This window comes from Chlorocebus sabaeus, chromosome X (assembly GCF_047675955.1).
Source record: "Chlorocebus sabaeus isolate Y175 chromosome X, mChlSab1.0.hap1, whole genome shotgun sequence".
NCBI lineage: Eukaryota > Metazoa > Chordata > Mammalia > Primates > Cercopithecidae > Chlorocebus > Chlorocebus sabaeus.
The window spans coordinates 52,083,827-52,111,258 of NC_132933.1; the positions used below are offsets into that span (position 1 = coordinate 52,083,827).

Genomic DNA, 27,432 nt, shown 5'->3' on the forward strand with positions numbered 1-27,432 from the left:
GAGGCGGGCAGATTACCTGAGGTCAGGAGTTCGAGATCAGCCTGGCCAACATGGTGAAACCCCATCTCTACTAAAAATACAAAAATTAGCTGGGTGTGGTGACACATGCTTGTAATCCCAGAATGTTGGGAATGCTCAGAATGTTGAGGCAGGAGAATTGCTTGAGCCTGGGAGGCAGAGTTTGCAGTGAGCTGAGACCATGGCACTGCATTACAGCTTGGCCGACACAGCGAGATGCTGTCTCAAAAAGAAAACAAAAATCTTGGCCGTGCACAGTGGCTCACGCCTGTAATCCTAGCACTTTGGGAGGCTGAGGTGGGCAGATCCCTTGAGTCAAGGAGTTCGAAATCAGCCTGGGCAACAAAAATTAGCCAAGCATGGTGGCACGTGCCTGTAGTCCCAACTACTTAGGAGGCGGAGCCAGGAGGATCACTTGAGCTCAAGGAAGCAGAGGTTGCAGTGAGCCAAGATTGCACCACTGCACACCAGCCTGAGCAACAGAATGAGATCCCATCTCAGGAAAAGAAAAAAAAAATCTTGGCCGGGTGTGGTGGCTCACACCTGTAATCCCAGCACTTCGTGAGGCTGAGGCGGGCGGATCACAAGGTCAGGAGATCAAGACTATCCTGGCTAACATGGAGAAACCCCGTCTCTAATAAAAATACAAAAATTAGGTGGATGTGGTGGTATGTGCCTGTAATCCCAGCTACTCGGGAGGCTGAGGCTACTCACTTGAACCAGGGAGTCAAAGGTTGCAGTGAGCCGAGATCATGCCACTGCACTCCATCCTGGTGACAGAGTGTGACTCCATCTCAAAAAAAAAAAAAACTTTAATTCCCCACCTACCCTACCCCTGTCACCACATTAAAGAAAGGCGTGAGGGGCCAGTTGCAGTGGCCACACTTGTAATCCCAGAACTTTGGGAGGCTGAGGCGGGAGGATCACTTGAGGCCAGGAGTTCGAGACCAGCCTGGCCAACAGGGCGAAATCCCATCTCTACTAAAAATACAAAAAGTAGCCAGGCGTGGTGGCAGGCACCTGTAATCCCAGCTACTCGGGAGGCCGAGGCAGGAGAATTACTTGAACCTGGGAGGCAGAGGTTGCAGTGAGTGGAGATCCTGCCATTGCACTCCAGCCTGGGCAACAAGGGCAAAACTCCATCTTAATTAAAAAAAAAAAAAAAAAAAAGGGATGAGGTTTTTATGTTCATGACGATAAGGGGACACAGGTTTTGTCTTTTTTTTTTGAGACAGGATCTCACTCCATCGCCCAAACTGGAGTACAGTGGCATGATCTCAGCTCACTGCAACCTCTGCCTCCCAGGCTCAAGCAATTCTCTGGTCTCACCCTCTTGAGTAGCTGGGATTACAGGCATGTGCTACCACGCCCAGCTAATTTTTGTATTTTTAGTAGAGGCGGGGTTTCACCATGTTGGCCAGGCTGGTCTCGAATTCCTGATCTCAAATGATCCACCCGCCTCAGTCTCCCAAAGTACTGGGATTACAGGCATGAGTCACCGCCCTACGGCCAGTTTTCTCTTTTTAAAAACAAGGTTGAGCCGGGCGCGGTGGCTCATGCTTATAATCCCAGTACTTCGGAAGGCCAAGGGGGGCTGATCATGTCAGGAGATTGAGACATGGGTTTCCTGGCTAACACGGTGAAACCCCGTCTCTACTAAAAATACCAAAAAAATTAGCTGGGCGAGGTGGCATGTGCCTGTACTCCCAGCTACTTGGGAGGCTGAGGCAGGAGAATTGCTACAACCAGGGAGGCGGAGGTTGCAATTACCCGAGATCGTGCCACTGCACTCCAGCCTGGCAACACAGCAAGACTCCATCTAAAAACACACACACACATATACACACAAACGAATAAACAAACAAGGTTGAGAAACACAGCTCTACCCTACATGTGAACCTTTTCTACATAAATATCCTGAATAGACAGCCATTAAACCTCTGCCTGACCTACTCCACTGTCAAGAAATATATCACCTCTGAAAGTCCTTTATTCCATCATAAGTCTACTCTAACTGTTACGAGATACTGCCCTATATCTACCTCTGTTTCTTGAAGCCACAGAGATCTCCTTTCATGTGACAATCCTTCAAATATTGGAAGGGAACCAGAAAATCTTAGCCTTTTTTCCTCCAGGCAAAATATCCCTAGTTCATTTACTATCTCAAGTTGGAAAGTTTCAAGTCATCGTGCGTCCTTTACACTTTATCTTCAGTCACCATATTCTATCAATTTTTTTTCCTTCAAAATGTCCTACTTGTTCATTTCCTTCCCAATCCCACTGTAACTGTGAAGACCAGGCCTTCACACCTTTGAGGTCACTTTATCCTCCTAGCTAGTCTACCTTATTCTAGTATCATCTCCCAAACCCCAATTCTTTCCCCATGGCTGCTAGACTCTTGTTATTTAAGCACTCCATTCACTGCATCCTCCTTCTTTCCAAGAACTTGCAGTGTACATCCCATTAGCTATGGAACAGCACCTTACTTTTCATCCAGTAATCTCACTTTTATAAATGTATGCCAAGGGAAGAGTTTAAGAAAAAAACCTATATTATGAAGATGCTCAAGACTGTTATCTATTCCAACAAAAGAAACAAATTAGAAATAATAATAGAGGCCAGGTATAGTGGCTCACACCTGTAATCCCAACACTTTGGGAGGCTGAGATGAAAGGATCATTTGAAGCCAGAAGTTCGAGACCAGCCTGGGCAACATAGTGAGACCGTGTCTCTACAAAAACTTTAAAAATTAGCCAGGTTTGGTGGCACATGCCTGTAGTCTCAGCTACTTGGGAGGCTGAGGTGGGAGAATCCCTTGAGCCCAGGAGTTCAAGGTTACAGTGAGCTATGACCATACCACTGCCCTCCAGCCTGGGCAACAGAACAAGATCCTGTCTCTAAAAAGAGAGAAATAATAATAAATTACTAAATAAATTATGGTACTAAGGACTACAGTGCCACTATTAACAACATTATGACGACTATGTGGAAACATGAAAATTATTATGCAATGTTAATTATGTATTCCGATTTTTTAATTTATGTCCACTGTTTGCAACTCTATGGAAAATGATAAATCAATAAGGACAGATATTGAAAAATTAACACTCTAAACAAATATAACAACATTAGTGTGGATTTGTGGGGCCTTTCCCATGCAAAATTCTTCGGTGAAAATAAGTTATTTGCTGATAGGCATAACTGACTAGACCCAAACAAAACACACTGAAAATGTGAAAATATTTTAATAGGTTTTAAAAATACTATTCATTTATTAGACTAAGCTGGGTAATCAAGTTATACAATAACAAGGCAATAACTAGTTACTACAGGCCTCAGAAACTACTGTTTAGCTAATTCTACCATATTTCACATTCCTGTTACTCTTAGTCACCTCCCAATATGTAAGCCCCTTTAGTCACTTATTCTTCCTTGTGTCTATGCTTCTTGTCCTCTTTCATTGATCTCATCCTTTCCAAATCTCTCAACTGCAGTATCCAGAACCTCTGTTCTGTGGTAACCTAAACATACTCCTTCATATTCTACAAAGTATGCTTTCTCTGTCTTCTTACCTTAATCATATCCTAGATCTCCTTCACCACCAAACCAGGACACTGTTTCCTCTGAATACATTTCCATATCTATCCCACTTTAACAACTAGAAGTAAGCAGTGCCCTATACTAAGCTTCCCAGTGCTAATGTGGAACAGAATATAAGCCCCCTCTTTGAGAAGGTAAATATAAAATCAGAAATAAATCCTACTTTAAGAAGGAAATTAGATTTAATTTAAAAGATAATATACAGGCCGGGCACGGTGGCTCACGCCTATAATCCCAGCACTCTGGGAGGCCAAGGCAGGTGGATCACCTGAGGTCAGGAGTTCGTGACCAGCCTGGCCAACATGGTGAAACCCCGTCTCTACTAAAAAATACAAAACAGGCCGGGCGCAGTGGCTCAAGCCTGTAATCCCAGCACTTTGGGAGGCCAAGATGGGCTGACCACGAGGTCAGGAGATCGAGACCATCCTGGCTAACACGGTGAAACCCCGTCTCTACTAAAAAATACAAAAAACTAGCCGGGCGAGGTGGCGGGCACCTGTAGTCCCAGCTACTCCGGAGGCTGGGGCAGGAGAATGGCGTAAATCCGGGAGGCGGAGCTTGCAGTGAGCTGAGATCCGGCCACTGCACTCCAGCCTGGGCGACAGAGCGAGACTCCGTCTCAAAAAAAAAAAAAATACAAAACATTAGCTGGGTGTGGTGGAGGGCACCTACAATCCCAGCTACTGGGGAGGCTGAGGCAAGAGAATCGCTTGAACCCGCTAGGCGGATGTTGCAGTAAGCCAAGATCACGCCACTGCACTCCAGCCTGGGCAACAGAGTGAGACTCCATCTAAGAAATGGATCCATTTGATTTTTGTATATTATGGTTTTTTTTCCATTGCCTTAAGATTGTTTACAAATAATTTGTGAGCTACAGAAAGAATCTTATTAGTCAAACTACTACTAAAAGCTGAATTTGTTAGGCTAAATATTTGATTGCATTTTGCTACAGTCAGTTTTTCTCATGAGTCTGCTATCCCTTGCTTTTCTGAACACAACACAAAAGGTTATCTTCAACCCTATTTCCAAACCATTATTCCTCCTTCCTTGTGTAAAAAACCCTTTCTCCTTTGTTCGTATTATCCAGCTACACTACCCTCTATTTTTTTATCTTCTTATATCTCTGCTGTCTATCACTTGGAATCTTATCCAGATTCATTGAGGACCTTAGAACTCTGCATTGTGTCCTGCCATCAATACCTCAGTTACACCAGTGACCATGCAAATGATCCCCCTAACATTTCAGCTTCACAGTTCCTTGACTTTGAATCAAATAACCTTCACCTTCACTCCACCTTAGTTACCCACTCCCACAGCCACACACTAGATTCTGTCATAACCTGAACTGAACCACACCAAAATCTATTATTTTTTTCTTTGTTATAACTTCCTATTTCAGCTTTCTCACAGACTCAACTCCAACTATAGCTACTCTTGTTTCTCAACATCAGAGATATTCAGCCCCTTAATTCCTATTTTTTTTTTTTTTTTTTTTTTGAGACGGAGTCTTGTTCTGTTGCCCAGACTGGAGTGCAGTGGTGCACTCTCAGCTCACTGCAACCTCCACCTCCCGAGTTCAAGCGATTCTCCTGTCTCAGCCTCCTGAGTAGTTGGGATTACAGACATGCACCACCACGCCTGGCCACGCCTGGCTAATTTTTATATTTTTAGTAGAGATGTGTTTCACCACGTTGGCCAGGCTGGTCTCAAACTCCTGACCTCAAGTGATCCGCCCACCTCAGCCTCCCAAAGTGCTGGGATTACAGGCGCACGCCACCACACCCAGCCAATTCCTTAATTTTTAACCTCTTTTTTCAGGTTTATCAGCCTTCTGCTGGCCTTACTTTCCTATCTAGACTAGACCACACAGCTGATCACAACTCTCTTGTACTCCATTCAACCAGCAAAACCCAAACTGATTCAATCTCATAATTTGCTTTCTCTTCTCCAATATCTAAGTGGAAGAAAACACACAACTGCAAAGATTGGCGCCATTCCAAATTTATGAGCACCAACTTCTGCTGGGCCCTTAATGACGCTCAATAATCCTTTTACTTGTCTTTAACCAGTTCTTTTTTCTTCCTGGCTGTCCTAAGCAGCTAACGCCCTCCTGGAGTGTCCTACTTAATTCTATTGTGTAAATCATGCTTCTTATTTTGAGAAATTTAACATTCTTAGGCACAAAGTACTTTAATTGTCTTGCCCTTTCTTCTAACTTTACAAATATATCTATATATACACCTATCCATGCATCCTCGCCCCAGTCTTAGAGGATAAATGGTGCCTCCCAATTCCTAACCACCCATTCAAGTAAATCTCACTACCTAGTTTTAACCCAATACCTTCATATTTCTTCTGGAACCTTGTACCATCAATTATCCCCAATCTTTTCTCCATTTTCAACCTCTCCCTCTTCTCCATTGGCTCCTTCGACTCCATCTATAAACACACTCACGTTTCTCTCATTTTAGAGGCAAAACAAACAAACAAACAACTTCCCCTGGTTCATAGTCCCCCTATAGCTCTCTCTACAACATTTTTTTTGGTCAAACATTTTGAAACATATTCTATACTCATTGTCTTGACTTGACTTTTCACTCACTCCTCAACCCACACAATCTGACTTCTACCTCCTCTGAAGACATTTCCATATCCCACCTTAACAACTAGAAGTTGTTCCATTGGAACTACTCACTAAGGAAGCCAAAACCTCTGTATTGTCAATTCTAAAAGAAACTTTTTTTGTCCGTATCCTTCTGAACCTTCCTGGGATACTTAGCAACATCATTCCTTCATTCTTTTTTGATATCCTATATTCCCTTTGTTTCCTTGGAACTATTATTCTCCTGGTTATTTTTATACCTCTGGCAATTTCTTAAGATTCCTTCAGACCGTCCTCCTTCTTGGCCTGAGAATTAAATACTGTGCATTCCCCTGAGTTCTGCTTTTAGCCTGCTGTCTGTTCCCTCCCTTCCTTCCTTCCTCTCCCTACTCCTCTCACTCTCAAATATATGTGTATGAATGTGTATATGCATATTAGGTTGAACCACAGCAAACTGCCAATCATTAACCACCTCTGACGTACAAGAAGTGGCAATTTCCTAAGGTACAGCCTAATGTTTAAACACTTCTTTAGCGTGGAAGAATAAGAGAAGAAACAAAGAATAACCCAATTAGAAGATTGAGAGAGAATTGCAAAAAAAAAAAAAAATTTCAAACTGAAGTCTCTGAAAATTTATTAGCTGGGAGAATTGGTGTGGATATCATGTGAATGATGATATTGGTCAGGATGTAAAAGTTACAATTAACATAAATAGACCTCAAATCCAACTTAATGTGATAGGTAATTAAGCAAGTGCCATTCAATTATGACAAACACTAACCAGGACAACATGTTTCCTGTCAATGTGGCCAACAGTAAGTGATTTAAGGTAAAAAAAAAAAAAAAAAAAAAAAAAAAAAAAAGTTATAAAAGAAACATTACTTAATTGCCCCTCTTTTAGAATAGGAATAACCATTCTATAAGAAAGTGGCTCTCAAACTCATTCAGGTAGAACTTCTGGAAGCCATACTGGTCTTCTTGGAGACCACCCCAAAATAGTAACATATTATATATAAGGTTGGAACAATTTTATTAGCAGAAAACGACGATTACTATAAATATAAAATATGAATGTCAAGGGGAGTTTTGTTTGCTTTGGTCACTACTATATTCCCAGTGTCAAGAAGGGTATATAGTAGGTGCTCAAAAAATATTTGTGAAATGAATAAATGTATCTACAAAAATATAAACCACAACAATCAAACTAAGTATTTCTCAGTTCATTTGTTTTTATTAATATGCGTCTGCCACTTGTTCGTTCACTATGTCATTTGCTACAAGTGGAAACAGGTCAGGAAAACTGTATGCAACACAGCCTTAAAAAAGGAACATTCTATACATTAACTTTGAGTTGAGTGATGCAGCACCTCAAAGCCCAGGTCCAAGAAAATCCTGTTATAAAACCATTGCTGTAATGTCAGTTTGGAATTGTGTACCACTAGCAATAGAATAATACATCCTATTGAATCTAAGCAAGGCAAGTTTTTGTTACCTTGAAATAAATGGTTGATGTAAAGAAGAGCTGTGCTAGATGGTCAAAAAGAAGTGGTTTCACCTCTAGGAATAAAAAAAAAAAGATTATTCAAAATCCTTTCAATCTTAGTACATTGAATTAAATGACTCCAAATTTTCATGATACATACCAGAGAAGCTACTAAAAGGAATCCAGCTCACAAGCTGAAGGAACTGTGACCGACAACAAAGGCCATCCCAGAGAGGAAGGCTCTTATACAGGAATGCTTCACAGGAATAAAACCCCTCCTGTAACACAAGTGAATAGTAAATCCTTATATGGAACTCTTCAGTCATAAAATTACGCTCTAAACAACCAGTTTATTTTGTGCTATAGTTGCTTCACTCTTAGACTAATTTTTTTGTCATGAATATAATAAAAGCCTTAGGTTAGCTGCCAGACTTCCTCAGAAAAAGGATGAGATGATTAGTATTTGCATACATTACCATCTTTATCAATATAGTTATCAAATACCATAAAAGTTCATCAATTGGAAAGAAGGTTAAAAGTTATAGAATATTTTTTTAAAAATAAAATGTACTATCTTGGGATACATGCAGTAATTTGAACAGTCAATAAAATGTATACAATATTATGTAATAGGGCTAGAATTTCATTAGAGGCCATAGACCAAATCCTAACTCTGGGCAGCTCCATCTTTAGAGTCTCAAATGTCTAGGTTGCTTGTATCTCCACCAGAGTGAGGATCTGGGACTTCCCTTTTTCCCTTTGTCACCTAAGCTTTTCACAGTGACATGCACCAGGACTCTATCCTCAGACCTTCTTTTCATGACATGAATTCTCTGTACAATCTCATCCATATCATAGCTAAAGCCACTTTTAACATGAGGGTTCCTAAATCTGTATCTCTAGCCCAAATCTCATTCCTGAGCTCTAGACTCATCATTTTACTGCGTACTGGATATGACCGCTTTGATGTCCCATTAGGACTCTCTTAAGTGAAACATCTTTCCTTCCAAGCCTGCTCCTCCTATATTTCTTTTCTCAGTGAATGCCATCCATCTTCCCAAGTAGGAAACGTAAACATCAACCTAAATTGCTATCCTCACTACCATCATCTGCACCCAGCTTCCAATTAAATGGTTTCACACCAAATCCCTAAAACTTGGGTTGAGTGTGATGGCTCACACCTGTAATCTCAGCATTTTGGGACGCCAAGGCAGAAGAAACGCTTAAGCCCAGGAGTTTGAGACCAGCCTGGGCAACGTGGTAAATCCCCGTTTTCATAAAAAAAAAAAAAAAAAAAAAATACAACAAACAAACAAAATATAGCCAGGAGTGGTGGTGCACACCTGTAGTCCTAACTACTAACTAGACTGAGCGGGGAGGATCAATTGAGCCCAGGACGTCAAGGCTGCAGTAAGCCATGATTGTGCCAGTACACTCCAGCCTGGGCAACAGAACAAGACCTTGTCTCAAAAAAAACCAAAAAAACAAAGAATTATTCCACAAACATTTATCAATCAAGCTGAACATCTATACATGAAGAAAAGTTAGACATGATTTCTGCCTGCTGGGAGCTCATAATGAGTGGAAAAAATGGATGCTAAAAGTGTCACGATAGAGGCAAGCACAGGGAGCCATGGGAGCACATAGAACGAGGAGCTAATCCACACTGGGCAATAAGTGAAGGTTTCTTGATGGTGCTGATACCTAAGCTGCAGCTTAAAATACAACTCAGGGTTACCCAGACCAAATAGTCCATTGGCTGGAACATATTTGGTGCTCAAAAAATGTTTGTTGATTATAAGGATATAAGTAGTGACCTTATGAAATTTACATTACTGGCTAATTCAATTAACTGAATACATTTAATTTCATCTTCAGTTTGTTCTCTTAAATTACAGGCTTTCCCCTTTTATTTGCATAATACGACATATTCTTTCTTTAAATCTAACAGTGCAAAGATAAAAGTCCAACTCAGCTTTATCTATAATGAGCTTCAAACTGAACAAATATTATTTACAAAAGATGTCAGATACTAAAAAAAAGGTTTTTTGTTGTTGTTTTTGAGACAGGATCTCACCCTGTGATCCAGGCTGCAGTGCAGTGGCACAATTATGGCTCACTGCAGCCTTGACCTCCTGAGCTCAAGTGATCCTCCTACCTCATCCTCCTGAGTAGCTGGGACTACAGATGCATGCCACCACGCCTGGCTAATTTTTGTATTCTTTGTAGAGATGGGGTTTTGCTGTGTTGCCCAAGCTGGTCTTGAACTCTTGGGCTCAAGTGATCCACCTGCCTTGGCCTCCAAAGTGCTGAGATTACAGGTGTGAGCCACTGCAGCCGGGCAAGAAAAAGTTTTCAATGGATATCTAAATAAATTTTAGTAAAGAGTGGTGGAGGGCCGGGCGCGGTGGCTCAAGCCTGTAATCCCAGCACTTTGGGAGGCCGAGACGGGCGGATCACGAGGTCAGGAGATCGAGACCATCCTGGCTAACACGGTGAAACCCCGTCTCTACTAAAAAACACAAAAAACTAGCCGGGCAAGGTGGTGGACGCCTGTAGTCCCAGCTACTCGGGAGGCTGAGGCAGGAGAATGGCGTGAACCCGGGAGGCGGAGCTTGCAGTGAGCTGAGATCTGGCCACTGCACTCCAGCCTGGGCGACAGAGTGAGACTCTGTCTCAAAAAAATAAAAAAAATAAAAAAAAAAGAGTGGTGGAGAGTGGAAGAAGCAAGTGAAATCTTACTTGTAAGAAGCACTCTGCCCTGATGATAGTATCCAGGAAGTTGGTAAATTCTTTTCCATGTTCATAATTATTCACCTTATACCAAATACATTCTAGAGCAGAAACAGTAAATATAAGCATCTAGTTGTACCACAATAAAAAAGTGCACAAAACATAATTATCACTAAAGTGACAAGTGACAAAGTAAAAAAGCCATAAGTCTCATACATCCTAGCTAACTCATGATGTAGACTGGAACAGATACATGGAGATGATAGTGAGATATTCCTCAACAACTTGGTAATATAGGGAAAAGCTTATAGTGTAAATATAGGGAAAAGCTTATAGAAATGGAGAGAATTCACATATAATGAATATGATAAGCTTTATATCACATAGCAATCAATCGAAGAAAGTATAAACATCTGAATTAAAAGTTTTAGAATACCCTAAACTTCAATTAGAGTAGGCTGGGTATAATGTAAGAGTGACAGAAATTTAGTAGGTGGAAATCTAATAAACTATATCATATTCTTCAGAGCAGAAGAAGGAGACTTGGACTGGAACCAACTAAAAGCAACTTTAACCACCAGAAGAATCAGGAGTTGCTTATCCAGTATCCAGTAAAGAAACACTCAAATTTGGTCAAAAGAAATACTATCTCTAGAGAAATATACCTGTCCCTCCCCACCACCCCGCACCATTGGAGGAATGAAATGCTCATGCTTTACTGTGGCCTGGATGAAAGACTTCTCACTGCCCTTTCCTTTAATTCTATAATTAAGAAATCTTCTAATGACAAATTTGACTCCCATATATGCTGACAGCAGAGAGGGGATATTCTGGTTGGCAGATATGAGCATTTTGTTTACCAGAAATAATTAATTTTATAATAAGCTGACATTCTGGCTTATACATTTGTCTCTTTTGAGTTTCATTACCATTAATGGGATGACTCTGGGGCCCTAACAGCAAGTTTCTGAATATACAAAAATGAAGAATTCTTGGATTGTGATAGTCATCAAAGTGGAGCCACCCAGTGAGTTTTGGTGGCCATCCAGCAGTGTTTCCTTAACAAAATCCCTCCACCTTCTTACTGCCTTAAAATTACAACAACAGAAACATTCATGCTCTAAATATAAGATTGCCACAGACATAATTACAGCATATGAAGACTCCTGTTGTCTAGAATTTGGCACGCTTATAAAAGAAACCCATTTGTTAACTGTCTTGGTCCATCCTCACTCAATTCTTACCTTCTTGTAATGTTTGACTCAACCAGTAATAAAATCTCAGCAAGACTGGCTCATCTCTGACACAGTTAATATAGTGAAGCAGCAGAGAGTTGTTTAGCACTGAGCCCATCTGAGAAGGCAGCTGCAATGACAGAACAACCGATCAACAGTTAAGTATCTGAAAAGTGGATAAGGGAATCGTCATATAGAAAATATATAACAAAAATAGGCTGGGCATGGTGGCTCATGTCTATAATCCCAAAATTTTGGGAGGCTGAGGCAGGAGGGTCACTTGGGCCCAGGAGTTTGAGGTCAGATTGAGCAACATATTTTTAAAATAATTTTTTTGTTTGTTTGTTTTGAGACGGAGTCTCACTCTGTCACCCAGGCTGGAGAGCAGTTGCGCCATCTCAGCTCACTGCAACCTCTGCCTCCCAGGTTCAAGCGATTCTCCTGCCTCAGCCTCCTGAGTTGCTGGAACCACAGGCATGCACCACCAAGCCAGGCTAATTTTTTTTTTTTTTGAGATGGACTTTCGCTCTTGTTGCCCAGGCTGGAGTGCAATGGTGTGATCTCAGCTCACTGCAACCTCCGCCTCCCGGGTTCAAGTGATTCTCCTGCTCAGCCTCCAAAATGGCTGGGATTACAGGCATGCGCCACCACGCCCAGCTAAATTTGTATTTTTAGTAGAGGTGGGGTTTCTCCAGGTTGGTCAGACTGGTCTCGAACTCCTGACCTCAGGTGATCTGCCTGCCTCAGTCTCCCAAAGTGCTGGGATTACAGGTGTGAGCCACCGCACCCAGCCCAATTTTTGTATTTTTAATAGAGATGGGGTTTCACCATTTTGGCCAGGCTGGTCTCGAACTCCTGACCTCAAGTGATCTGCCCACGTCGGCCTCCCAAAGTGCTAGGATTACTGGCATGAGCCACCGTGCCCAGCCTGATATAAATTGTTTTAAAAATTAGCCAGGCATGGTGATGCACATCTATAGTCCTACCTACTTGGAAGGTTGAGGTGGGAGGATCACATAAGCCCAGGAGTTCAAGGCAACAATGAGCCAAGATCACGCCACTGCCTGGGTGACAGAGTAAGACCCTATCTCAAAAAAAAAAAAAAAAGGCCATGAAATTCAAATAGAAAATGCAAAGAAGTACATGGTCCAGTCACATACCTCTAAGCAATGGATGTTCTGTAAAAGTTGGGGGAAGCTTTTAAGTTGTTCTAGTGGAAATGATCCATTTCTATTCAGACAATCAGAAAGACTCATCTCTTTTTTTCCACATTCTTTAGTGTAACTACTGGAATTGAGCACTGGTATAATTGAGAGAGAATTCCACTTCTGAAGAAAGATAATAAAACAATCTATCAATGGACTAAACAGACTACAAACCATAAATATAAAAGCAGTTGTTAAGGTGTTTCAATTAAAGGAATCTGAATATGGCTTACACAGAATCCTGGGTAACTGACATGTACTTAAATATCTATAATCTCCTCTAAGATCTGAATGGTTATTACTTGGATTTAATAAAAGAAAGTAATGCAAGTTGTTTCAGCTTTAGATACTTACTCTTTTTAGAGGACGAACATTAGCTGGACCTAACATCAACTTCAGAGGTTCTGGAGAAGGTCCCCGGTTTCTTTGCTTCACGGCAAGCAGAGCCATCTTCCACAGATTCTCTGAATTCTTAAAATATATCTATAAATTTGGATATAAAGTACAAGAGAGTAGGTACCCATAAATTGGAGCAACATAAAGTCCAAAACTCCTCATTATTGAAAACATATTATGAAATCCTTTACACCCATACAAATGCACTTAAAGTTTTTTTTTTTTTTTTTCTGATTAGTAATCTATTAAATACACCAAATGGGATCAACACGAAGTGCCAATCCCTAAAAAAAACTTTCCCCAAACAGTATTTTATTTGAAATCGGTAAGTTAACTTTACCAAAAATAACATATTTCAATCTCAATATGATTTCTCTCTCCTTAATCCCTTACCTTCTTCCTTACAGGCAAAGATACAGAAATCAGAGCAGGAGCAAAGAACTTATACAGCGACAACAAAGCCTGGAGATGAGGCTGCATTCCCTGAAATAAAATAAGTTTTCCATTTTCAATTCTGTGACTATTAAGAAACTGAGGAAACAAATACCAATAAGAAGGAAAAAAGTATATTCAGACCATAATTTCACTATGAGATATAGCTATAGGAAGATGCTATCAAAAATCAAGGAATGAGTAACCAGACATTTAAGTCAACCACCATAAAACAACCCTCTCCAAACTGTGATCTTCTCTCTTACGACCTTTTCCAACTTTACTTCTTCCTTGTATTTTCTCTCTTCTCTTCCTATACCTTAGGCTGACCAGTCATGCTTACTAGCATAGCATAGCTTATTCTCACTGGTAGCATACTCAGGACTCAAAGTTTACTCATCTTTGATTTAGACCTCAAGGAGATAGGACCAAAAGAGAAGCTAATACCTGATTATTATAATTATTGGAAAATTATCTAGGAAATTACAATTGGTATGCCATAATCAAGCAGCTTTGATATAACTGAAACAAGTTTTAACAAAAGCACTAACTTCACAATGAAAGAAGTGATTACTGCTAGATACTTGTTTTATACATCTAGCTATCCAGAGAAAGCATACCACTAAAATGAATTCTAAGGAAGTAACCAAATTGTTTTATTATGCTAAAATGTTATTGAATCGAGTACTGTACAAAGTAAGGCAGCAAATGAGGCTTAGAAACACAACATTTCCATTTTATAACAGCTTCTTGAAATTAAATGTATTAAAAAACCAAAATGACCCAGTTTATCTATGTTGAAAATATCTCCTAACCTCTGTACACCCATTAGTAATGAGTATCAGAGTGTTTGTTTTGAGCTAGAATGCTTTTTAGAGAATAGTTAGTTGTGCTGAGGCCTTTAGAACTTATAGTCTAGTTAATTAAAACTATCTTTTTTGTTAAAAAGTTAATACTAAAAGAGGGAAGGGGGAGATTTCCAGTTAAAAATGGCATATTGAACATATGATTAACTCTGGGCTCTCCCAAAGCCCCATTTAAAAGACAGTGAAAGAATGAAAAAGGTGGCTGGGCGCAGTAGCTCATGCCTGTAATCCCAGCACTTTGGAAGGCTGAAGTGGGTGTATCACTTAAGGTCAGAAGTTTGAGACCAGTCTGGCCAACATGGTGAAACCCCATCTCTACTAAAAATACAAAAATTAGGCTGGGTGTGATGGTGCACACCTGTAGTCCTAGCTAGTCGGGAAGCTAAGGCAGGAGAATGGCTTGAACCTGGGAGGCAGAGGTAGCAGTGAGCTGAGATCGCGTCACTGCACTCCAGCCTAGTGACGGAGTGAGACTCCATCTCCAAAAAAATAAATAAATAAATAAATAAAATAAGAATGAAAAAGGATAAAGCAAACTACAAGTTCAAAGAGAACAAGAGAGGAGACAACAGCATATAAGAAATCTAAATAAGATTTTGGAACCTAGAATGAAGATGGCCAAATAGAAACCAAGTTAGCAGAATAGATAAAATGAAATCTAAGGTGTAAACAGAAAAAGCCTCAAAAAAATCAGATTCTTGCTTGACAACTCCCAGAAAGGATCATGAGTTGAGGGACCAGATATCTCTAAAAAATGGGGATGCAAGAGGGCCAGAAAACAGGAGTATTGCATGAAAGGCTATATAAGAAGCAGTTAGAATCTCAAATTCCTTCACTATACTGGCAAAACATTAGGGCTTTACTCTCTGAAAATGAAGCTGGACTTGGATACCAGGCACAGCCAAGGGAGGATACCAAGACCATTTCTCACTGCTTTCTAGTGCTCAGGTCTCAGAGTACCAGTAGCCAGGTTTATACCCTACGATGATGTATTACCCCATTCTAACACTGCTATAAAGAACTGCCTGAGACTGGGTCATTTATAAAGGAAAGAGATTTAACTGACTCACAGTTCCGCATGGCTAGGGTGGCCTCAGGAAACTTACAATCACGGCGGAAGGAGAAGCAAACATATCCTTCTTCACATGATGGCAGGAAGGAAAAGAATTAGAGCTGGGCAAAGGGGGAAACCCCTCATAAAACCATCAGATCTTGTGAGAACTCACTATCACAAAAATAGCATGGGGGAAACCGCCCCCATGATTCAATTACCTCCCATCGGGTCCCTCCCATGACATGTGGGGACTATGGGAATTATAATTCAAGATGAGATTTGGGTGGAGACACAGCCAAACCATATCAGATGGTTAATTTTAAGTGTTGATTTGGCTGGTCCACAGGCTGCCTAGATATTTGGAGAAGCATTATTTTGGGTGTTTCCGTGAGGGTTTTTTGGATATGATTAACATTTAAATCAGTAGACTTTGAGTAAAGCAAATTGACTGCCCTCTGCAATGTGGATAGGTGTCATCCAATCAGTTGATGGCCTGAATAGAAGAGGTCCTAAAAGAAGAAGAAAATGTCCAACAGACTGCCTTCAGACTTTATCTGCAACAGCAGTTCTTCCTGGTTCTATAGTAGACTGCCACTTAACTCAAACTGGAACATCAGCTCTCCTAGGTCACCTCCAGCCTGCTGGCCCATCCTGTAGATTTTGGACTTACCAGCCACCATAATCAAATGAGCCAATTCCCTCTAATATTATAAATACACACACACACACACACACACACACCAGCCACCATAATCAAATGAGCCAATTCCCTATAATATTATAAATACACACACACACACACACACACACACACACACTTGATTCTCTACGTACAACTGTGCAACCCCATAAGAGAGGAAACAGGAGAATTCTGCTTTCAGAATATTAACATAGTCATCTGGGAGGATCCTCAACAAAACATCAAGATCCTACAATGAACAAGTCCTGCTCATACACACAAGTTTCCCATCATCATGTTACTGTTTTACTTTTAAATATGAACAATTAAGCTTTACCAAGCATTGGTGAGCAGTGGTTCACACCTGTAATCCCAGCACTTTGGGAGGCCAAGGCGGGAGAATTGCTTGAGCCCAAGAGTTTGAGACCAGCATGGGTGACACAGAAAGACCCTGTCTCTACAAAAAATTTAAAAATCAGTCAGGTCTGGTGGTGCATGCCTGTAGTCCCAGGTACTCTAGAGCCTGAGGAGGGAGGATCACTTGGGCCCAGGAATTCACGGTGTCAGTGAGCCATGATCATGCCACTGCACTTCAGCCTGGGTGCAAAGTGAGACCCCCGTCTCTAAAAAAAAATTAAAATAAAATTTAAATTTAAAAAGTACCATGAAAGACCAAACAATCTAAAAACAGAAACTATGAGGAAACAGAGACAAAGCTTGAAACAGAAAAAAATCACAGCCCAAAGTGTATACACACAGGCTCATGCCTGGTAGAGGGAGAACCAACCCTTAGGATGAGACCTAATTCCCCCTTCTTGTTCTAAAGATTGCTCTGGACAGGGCCTAGTGTATGTAGGAAAATGCCCCACTTCCTACCATTCATGCCTGCCACCAGAAAGACAACTTTTGTGGTTTTGTTTCCTTCATAGATGGGAGTTATGGAGCATGGATGGGGATAGACGGGATATATGCCTTGGCAGGTATCAGAAATTCACACATCCGATGTATTTCCTCACATATGTTGACTATGCCTGTTACTATCATGCATGTTAGGTTACATATGAACATGGCTATGCCTTCTTGGTTTGATATTGTTGGACTTACTCAAATTCATCAAAATTCAGCTAACCAAAACAATGTTATGTATGCATCTTTATAAATGGGTACTTATTGATAATGGAATAACTTAGTGATGTACTGTATAGAGTGGTAGTAATGAAACCATACATTTAGTGTCTCCGTTATAAATTTTTAGACAATCATCTCATAAATCATTTTTTAACTTGAACATACACTGTGTTTCAGCTCATACAAATCAGCAATACCTTTTTTTTTGGAGATAGAGTCTCGTCCCGTTGCCCAGGCTGGCATGATCTCAGCTCACTGCAACCTCCACCTCCCGGGTTCAAACAATTCTCCTGCCTCAGCCTCCCAAGTAGCTGGGATTATAGGTGCCCACCATCACGCGCAGCTATTTTTTGTATTTTTAGTGTAGACGGGGTTTCACCATGTTGGCCAAGATGGTCTCGAACTCTTGACCTTGTGATCTGCCCACCTAGCCTCCCAAAGTGCTGGGATTATAGGTGTGAGCCACCGCACCCGGGTACTAAGATCTTTTATTATGGTAAGAATTGTCTTATTCCATTGAAACGTTTTGCTGTAACATGGGAAAAGGTATATCTTTTTCATAATTTCTATTAATGTAAAATAAAATTCAAAATGGACAAAAATATTACCAATAATATCTTCAGAGAACTGAGAAAAAATAATTGTACCCATGGAACTAAAACAGAAGGCTATAAAAAAAGAATAATCATTGAACTGCACTAAGAGGAGACCTCACATTGCAGAAGCACAAATGTGTTCTGTGTTTGTGTCTTTCATTCAATAAATGCCTATAGGTAGGCCATGAAGGCTCCAGTTAGGCATGGCCACTATTACTTCCTATTGTTTCATATCCAAAGCTTCACAGACTTCTGTGACCTGGCAGGTAAAGTGGAAATAACAATGCAAGAGAGCTGTAAGGACCAGAGATAACAGTCAGAGAATATACTGAAGTTTAAGCTTCCAGAAGATAATGTCTTAAAATGCTTTCCTAGGCCAGACTTAGCAGCTCACACCTGTAATCCCAGCACTTTGGGAGGCCAAGGCAGATGGATAACCTGAGATCAGGAGTTTGAGACCAGCCTGGCCAACATGATGAGACCACCGTCTCTACTAAAAATACACAAATTAGCCTGGCGTGGTGGTGTGCGCCTGTAGTCCCAGCTACTCAGGAGGCTGAGGCAGGAGAACTGCTTGAACCCAGGAGGCAGAGGTTGCAGTGAGCTGAGATCGCACCACTGCACTCCAGCCTGGGCAACAGAGCAAGACTCCATCTCAAAAAAAAAAAAAAAAGCTTTCCTAGATCACATCCATACAAAATATAAATTCATTTATGACCACTCCCTAACACTTACTGTTACAGCCATACCAACCCAGCTCCCTAAACAATGTTTGCTGTTTGACATCTCCATGTCTTTGCTCACGCTGTTCCCTCTGGGAGGAATGCCCTTCTCTCCCTTCTTTGCCTACTTAAATCCTATTCATCCCTTAAAAATTATCTTAAGCAGGGCGGGTGCAGTGGTTCATGCCTGTAATCCCTGCACTTTGGGAGACTGAGACAGGTGGATCACCTGAGGTCAAGAGTTCGAGACCAGCCTGGCCAACATGATGAAACCCTGTCTCTACTAAAAATACAAAAAATTAGCTGGGCATGGTGGTGGGCACCTGTAATCCCAGCTACTCAGGAGGCTTAGGCAGGAGAATTGCTTGAACCCAGGAGGTGGAGGTTGTAGTGAGCTTATGCCCGACTGCAATCCAGCCTGGGCAACAAGAGTGAAACTCCATCTATAAAATAAAAATAAAATAAAATAATTCTCTCAAGCATCACCACTCCTCCTGGACCCCAAGTCTGATTCCGATTTTTCATTTTGTTGACTGAGCTCCCCAGAAAATAAGTTCCTTAAAGATACTGAGTTATAGGCCAGGTGCGGTGGCTTACGCCTGTAATCCCAGCACCTTGGGAGGCTGAGGCGGATGGATCACTGAGGCCAGGAGTTCCAGACCACCCTGGCCAACATGCAGAAACCCTGTCTCTACCAAAAAATACAAAAGTTAGCCGGGTGTGGTGACGCATGCCTATAATCCCAGCTACTCGGGAGGGTGAGGCAGGAGAATCACTTGAACCTGGGAGGCGGACGTTGCAATGAGTCGAGATCGTGCCACTGCACTCTAGTCTGGGCAACAGAGTGAGACCTTGTCTTTAAAAAAAAAAAAAAAAAAAAAAAAAAGGTCCAGTTATTTGATTTTGTATTCCCAATGCCTGGCTCAGTACCTGGTACATAGTACATTGGCAGGTCTTAGGTCTTCTCAGTACTCACCATTTTGGCCTGAAGATCAAGCAGTTTTCTCACACGAAATGGTTTGACTAGAAAACATAAAGGAAAGAGGTACCATGCATTTGGATTCAGAATAAAAAGAAATCGGTTATATTTAACCACCATGCAGTTCATACAGTTTCTTCTTATAACATATCAAGAAAATAAATACCCTGTTCAGTTAAGCCATTGAGCAGATGCTCTTAAAGTACTAAAAAGCAATTTCCACAAAATGACTTCTGTCATATAACTAATGCTAATAGTTATTTTAACTTTATAAAGGCTAATACAAATGCTAATTCCACAAAGTGCAATACAACTGTAATGAAAATACTCACCATTCTCTTTTTTGGTAAGTAAATATAACAAATGGCAAACATAAGGGCACTGTTAAAACATAAAAAAAAAAATTAAGAGAAAGGATAATATGTCTTGAACAGAGGGGCAACATATTTTCCTCAAATGTCAATCTTACACTGATTAAGTAAAAAACCTTCAGGACTTCACTGAACAATAGTTTTACAAAGAGTCTCTTTTTCCTACTATATAGTGATAAAAAAAACAATAGTTTTAATCAGCATCTCATTAGGTCATTTTTTAGGTATTTTTGGAATGTAAAGATATTGCAGACAATTTGAAAAACAGAATTACCTATCATCCTTCTACCATCTATCCTATCCATCCATTTGTATAAATTCATACAAATATTGAAAGGAATGCATGAATTTTTGTTATTCCTTTCAATATTTTTATGTATGTATGTATTGTTAGTTGGTGGAGACAAGGTCTCACTATGTTGCCCAGGCTGGTCTCTAACTCCTGGCCGCAAGTGATCCTCCTGATTCAGCCTCCTAAAGTACTAGGATTATAGGCATGAGCCACTGTACCTGGCCCATACTTATTAAGACATAAACTTGAAACTTTTATCCTGATTTCCTATTTCAAACCATTTTCCCATGTTGTTTATTCTTCAAAATTATCATTTTCAATGATGCTTCATATTCCAGTCAGTATATATACAAGAATTTAGTTAACAGCTTAGTCTTCAGTTTGGCAAATAGCATGCACTCAATTTGCTAATTAAATTATTGAATGACTGATTCCCTTCTACCATTTCATTTTCAGTGTCCATCTGTTGAGGTCTTTCTCTAGATCAGGGGTCAGGAAACCATGGTCTACCTGTTTTTGTAAATAAAGTTTTACTGGGACACAGCCACATTCATTAATTTATTATTGTCCACAGTTGCTTGCACACCACACCAGCAGACTTGAATAGTTGCGACAGAGACAATATGGCCTTCATGCTCAGAATATGTATTATCTATCCCTTTAAGAAAAGGTTTGCCAACACCTTCTCTAAATAACAGGAAAATGAAAAAATAAAGTATTTAATAGTACTAGAGAAAGCAACAAGAGCAAAGACTTTCTTTAAACAAAAATTTGTATTTTTGTAGTCATGACTCTAAACTTTAAAGTCTAAACTACAGCATATTCCATATTGCCTCTTCTGTACTTAGAAATGGTTTGAGAAAGAATCTAAACATATTTTTAATAAGCATGAATTTCGATATGGATTTTTTTTTTTTTTTTTTTGAGACGGAGTTTCACTCTTGTTGCCCAGGTTGGAGCACAATGGCATGATCTCGGCTCACTGCAACCTCCGCCTCCCGGGTTCAAGCGATTCTCCTACCTCAGCCTCCCGAGTAGCTGGGATTACAGGCATGCACCACCACGCCCGGCTAAGTTGGTATTTTTAGTTGAGACAGGGTTTCTCCACGTTGTTCAGGATGGTTTCGAACTCCCGACCTCAGGTGATCTGCCCGCCTTGGCCTCCCAAAGTGCTGGGATTACAGGTGTGAGCTACCATGCCTGGCTGGACTCTTTTTTTAAAAGAAAGAATACATGTTATGACCATGTCTGCCATATGCTACCCAGAGAATAGCAATTTTCAGTATAAAAAATGTGTTACCTCATACTCTTAAGGATATGAACTATTAGCAACACTATCATGTTGAATATGAAATGAGTGTTACACAATCACTTGCCCTAGACTCTAGCATTATAGGAAATCTGACATTCTCTTTTAATCACATGTAGAAAGGAAAAATTCATATATATTATTTTAAAATTGCCTTTCTGTCAAATATTTAGGTTGGTGCAAAAGTAATTGCAGTTTTTGCTATTTCAATGGTAAGTACTTTAATAAGTACTTGGGTTATAAAAGGCTTAGTCCCTGCCTGGAAGAACTCAGTCCATTCAGCTATTAGAGGAAAGGAGAAAGCATATCTTCTTATTTCCTATTCTTTACAAAGTATGTTTAAATACAGAATTCATTTGTATTGCAATTTGGTCACTTTATGAACAGAAACAATATGAGGTTAAGAGAGATGTCAAAGGTTAAGAGAGAGACAATGACGTACCACTTGTCATTCAACCACACCTGTGCACCACAAGACATGCAGCAGGGATAAGCATCCTGCATTCTTACTTTCTATCGACACTTCCAAGGTTACCACTCTTTCACCCTTGTATAGAAAAAGACCTCCTCTGAGACTTAGTTCACCCAACTTTACTACCTCTACCTTACCTATACCTTGTCAGCTCACTACTAACCTAGTACCTTCCCCAAAATTCCATGAGGATTTGGGCATCTCACTCAGTTTTCAGCTCTAACTCTAATCCCAATATCATGCCAGACGACTTTAATGTCCCTATCAACAAATCACCGTAGTCTTAGAGTTTACTGACCTCAATTCCAATGACCTGATAACCATCTATAGAAATATTGTGTATTAGATTCGCCGAATGACCCTGACTGCTTTCCTGCCAACTTAGCAATGTTTTTGACATCATATCCAGCAGTTGAAGCATGTTTCAGAGCTGGCATGAAAGCAAGAATCTGCAGTTCCCAAAAACAAAGTGAAAGTGGAAACACTAAATATTAAACAAGCTTTCTCACCAATATTTCTTGCCAAACCTTAAAAACTTTGAACTTATGACTTTAATAGCTACAAAGGGAGGCAGGGGTAGGGTGGGCAGAGGATAAAGCTTAGGACCCACCCAATGTGTAGATTATGCAGAGGATCTATTATAATAAAAAACTGGAACCTCCAAGAGCTACACACTAAGTGTATGGTTGTGAAATTAAAACCCCACTGTGTTGAACAGGACAGCAAGTAAACTTGCTTGTCTTGACCTTGGGAATGGCTGAAAGGAAAATAAAACCTTTCCCAAGAATTTGTAACCACAAGCCAGCTCAAAAAATGTCTGCAGTTTGGCCAGGCATGGTGGCTCATGCCTGTAATCCCAACACTTTGGGAGACCAAGGCAGGCAGATTACCTGAGGTCAAGAGTTCGAGACCAGCCTGACCAACATGGATAAACCCCGTCTCTACTAAAAATACAAAATTAGCCGGGCATGGGGGTGCATGCCTGTAATCCTAGCTACTCGGGAGGCTGAGGCAGGAGAAACGCTTAAACCCAGGAGGCAGAGGTTGCAGTGAGCCAAGATCGCACCATCGCACTCCAGCCTGGGCAACAAGAGCAAAACTCTGTCTCAAAAAGAAAAAAAAAAAATTATATATCTATATCTATATATATCTGCAGTTTGAATTTACACAAATGGGATGGCCTGGAAAACCTAAAGAGAATAACTTAAAGTGGCTCTAGCTTAGTTGTAACTCCCAGGTAAATCATATATCTTGTATCCAGGGACTTGTATCTAGAATACAGAAAGAACTCTTACAACCCTATAGGATAATGAACAACCCAATTTAAAAGTGGGCAAAGGATCCTAACAGACATTTCTCCAGGGAGGGTATACAAATGGCCAATAAGCACATGAAAAGATGCTCAATATCATTAGTTATCAGGGAAATGCAAATCAAAACCACAATGAAAGACTACTTTACACCTACTAGCATAGCTATAATCAAGTCAGATAAAATAGCCAGTATTGGTGAGGATGCGATGAAATTTGAACCTTGTTATAGATTGCTGGAGGGAATGAAAAATGGTACAGCCACTGTGGAAAAGAGTTTGGCGATTCCTCAAAAAGCTAAACATAGAATTGCCATATGATACAGTAATTTTTTTCCTAGGTATACACTCAAAGGAACTGAAAAAGCAGGAACCTGAACAGATATTTATATACCAATATTCAACACAGGATCATTCACAATAGCCAAAAGGTAGGAACAACTCAAATGTCCAACAACGGATGAATGGATAAACAAAATGAGATATAGTCATCCCTTGTTATCAGCAGGGGATTGGTTCCAGGACTTCCCCTCCCCGCCACCATATCAAACTCTACAGATTCTCAAGTTCGTTATATAAAATTGTGTAGTACTTGCATATAACCTATGCACATCTTCCTGTATACTTTAATCAGGGGGTGCCCAGTCTTTTGTTTTCCGGGCCACACTGAAAGAAGAACTGTCTTGAGCCACACATAAAATACACTAATGATAGCTGATGAGCTTAAAAAAAAATCCCCCCAAAACTCTCATAATGTTTTAAGAAAGCTTACGAATTTGCGTTGGGCCTCATTCAGAGCAATCCTGGGTTGTGGGTTGGACAAGTTTGCTTTAAATCATCTCTGGATTAGTTATAATACTTAATATAATGTAAATGCTATGTAAATAGTTATTACACTGCATTTTTTATTTGTATTTTTTATTGTTATCTATATATTTTAATATTTTCAATCAGTAATTGGATGAATCCATGGATGCAGAACCCTCAGACACAGAGGGCTGACTGCATATATATGAAGTAGAATATTATTCATCCATAAAAAGGAATGAAGTTCTGATACATGGTACAAATGAATGAACCTTGAAGACATTATGATAAATGAAAGAAACCAGACACAAAAGGATAAATACTGTATGATTCCACTTACATGAGGTGCCTAGAATAGGCAAATTCATAGAGACAGATAGTAGATTAGAGGCTACTAGGAACAGGGGAAAGAGGGAATAGGGAGTTACTGTGTAATGGTTAGAAAATTTCAGTTTAGGGTAATGAAAAAGTTTTGGAAACAGATAGTGGTGATGCTTGCACGACACTGTGAATGTAATACATGTCACTGATATATACACCAAAAAAGTTTTAAAATGGTGAGGGTCAGGCACAGTGCCTCACATCTATAATCCCAGCACTTTGGGAGGCCAAGGCAGGAGGATTGCTTAAGGCCAGAAGTTCAAGGCCAGCCTGGGCAACATAGTGAGACTCTGTCTCTAGAAAAACTTTAAAAATTAGTTGGGCATGGTAGTGCATGCCTGTGGTCCCAGCTACTTTGAATGATGAAGTGGATGACTCATTGTATGGTATGCGAAATAAATCTCAATAAAGTTGTGTTTGTCTTTGTTTTTTTTTTGTTTTTTTTTGAGACAGAGTCTCGCTCGTCACCCAGGCTGATCAATCGAGGTTGCAGAGAGCCATGATAGTGCCACTGCACTCCAGCCTGCACAAGAGTGAGACTCCATCCCAAATTTAAAAAAAAAAAATAGAAATAATGAAAAAAAATAAATGGCCGGGCTCAGTGGCTCAAGCTTATAATACTAACACCTTGGGAGGCCAGGGAAGGCAGATCACCTGAGGTCAGGGATTTGAGACCAGCCTGGCCGACATGGTGAAACCCCGTCTCTACTAAAAATACAAAAATTAGCCAGGCGTGGTGGCGCATGACTATAATCCCAGCTACTCGGGAGGATGAGGCAGGAGAATCATTTGAACTTGGGAGGCGGAGGTTGCAGTGAGCTGAGATCGCACCATTGCACTCCAGCCTGGGCAACAAGAGTGAAACTCTGTCTCAAAAAAAAAAAAAAAAATTTAAGTACTAATACACCAGGCACGGTGGCTCATGCCTGTAAACCCAGCACTTTGGGAGGCCAAGGCAGGCAAATCACCTGAGGTTGGGAGTTCAAGACCAGTCTGACCAACATGGAGAAACCTCATCTCTACTAAAAATACCAAAAATTAGCCAGGCGTGGCGGCACATGTCTGTAATCCCAGCTACTCAGGAGGCTGAGGCAGGAGAATAGCTTGAACCCGGGAGACGGAGGTTGCATTGAGCCAAGATGGCGCCACTGCACTCCAGCCTGGGCAACAAGAGTGAAACTCCATCTCGGGAGGGGGAAAAAAAAAGTACTAATACATGCTATAACACAGATGAAACCTGAAAACATTTTGCTAAGAGGCAAGTCATAAAAGACCACATTATTACATTAGTTCATTTATATAAAATGTCCAAAATAGGCAAACTTACAAAGACAGAAAATTAGATTCGGGGTTGCTTAGAGCTAGGGGGTTAATAGAGAGATGGGAGTGATAGCAAAGGGTATGGGGTTTCTTTTTTTTCTTTTTGAAATGATGAAAATGTTCTAAAATTGACTATGCTGAAATGGTTGTACATACCTGTGACTATACTTAAAATCAGTAAACTGAATACTTTAAATGGGTGAATTGTGGAGTATGTGAATTAAATCTCAATAAAGCTGTGTTTGTCTTTTTTTTTTTTTTTTTTTTTGAGACAGAGTCTCGCTCGTCACCCAGGCTGGAGGGTGCAGTGGTGCAATCTCGGCTCACTGCAATCTCCGCCTCTCTGGTTCACACAATTCTCCTGCCTCAGCCTCCCAAGTAGCTGGGATTAGAGGTGCCTGCCACCATGCCTGGCTAATTTTTGTATTTTTAGTAGAGACGGGGTTTCGCCATGTTGTCCAGGCTGTTCTCAAACTCCTGACCTCAGGTGATCCGCCCCCCTCAGCCTCCCAAAGTGCTGGGATTACAGGTGTTAGCCACCAAGCCTGGCCTAAAGCTGCTTTTTAAAAGTAGCTAGAGAGAAAAGAAAAAAAGGATTACAATTAGACTGATTCAATAACATGATGGAAGCAAGGAGCCAGTGGAATAATATTGTCAGTATCCTGAAAAAATTTAACTGTCATTCTAGAATTCTACATACACCAATACCAGTTTTCAAGAACAAGGGCAAAGTAGAGACATTTTCAGACAAAGAGTTTGCCATCAAAAGATTTTCAATGAAAGAATAACAAATACACTTTTAGCCAAAGGAAAATAATCTCATCTTGAAGGTGTGAGATGCAAAAACAAATGATGAGCAAAAATACTGGGAGATATGTGGGCAAATCTAAACAATTATCAACTGTAAAAATAATACTGGTCAGGCGCAGTGGCTCACGCCTGTAATCCCAACACTTTGGGAGGCCGAGGCAGGTGGATCACCTGAGTTTGAGACCAGCCTGACCAACATGGAGAAACCCTGTCTCTACTAAAAATACAAAAAATCACACCATTGCACTCCAGCCTGGGCAACAAGCGTGAAACTCTGTCTCAAAAGGAAAAAAAAAAACACCTACTCTGTGTGTGTGTGTGTGTGTGTGTGTGTGTGTGTAAAGGAATGGAGAAAAACAAGGTAAAACTAAAACCAGACAACAACAGAATATAAGCCAGGAGCAGTGTGACAGACACGAAGAGAAAAAAAGAACAAGAGAAAGCATTCTTCGGCCGGGCGCGGTGGCTCAAGCCTGTAATCCCAGCACTTTGGGAGGCCGAGACGGGCAGATCACGAGGTCAGAAGATCGAGACCATCCTGGCTAACACAGTGAAACCCCATCTCTACTAAAAAAAAAAAAACACAAAAAACTAGCCGGGCGAAGTGGCGGGCGCCTGTAGTCCCAGCTACTC

At 40.6% G+C, this 27,432-nt stretch overlaps 1 protein-coding gene across 7 annotated transcripts in view; it reads right to left on the minus strand.

Annotated features, from left to right (window-relative positions):
- The window catches only part of CENPI (centromere protein I), a 71,780-nt gene that overhangs the window by 28,470 nt on the left and 15,878 nt on the right, over positions 1-27,432 (minus strand). For all 7 annotated transcript variants that reach the window (XM_007992278.3, XM_037988948.2, XM_007992273.3 and 4 more), the window contains 9 exons: positions 20,061-20,109; positions 19,726-19,772; positions 13,666-13,755; positions 13,231-13,359; positions 12,832-12,999; positions 11,681-11,801; positions 10,446-10,537; positions 7,864-7,981; positions 7,713-7,777 (listed from right to left, as the gene is read on the minus strand). In XM_007992278.3, the coding sequence (XP_007990469.1) occupies positions 7,713-7,777; positions 7,864-7,981; positions 10,446-10,537; positions 11,681-11,801; positions 12,832-12,999; positions 13,231-13,359; positions 13,666-13,755; positions 19,726-19,772; positions 20,061-20,109 (879 nt within the window). The remainder of the gene's footprint in view (positions 1-7,712; positions 7,778-7,863; positions 7,982-10,445; positions 10,538-11,680; positions 11,802-12,831; positions 13,000-13,230; positions 13,360-13,665; positions 13,756-19,725; positions 19,773-20,060; positions 20,110-27,432) is intronic.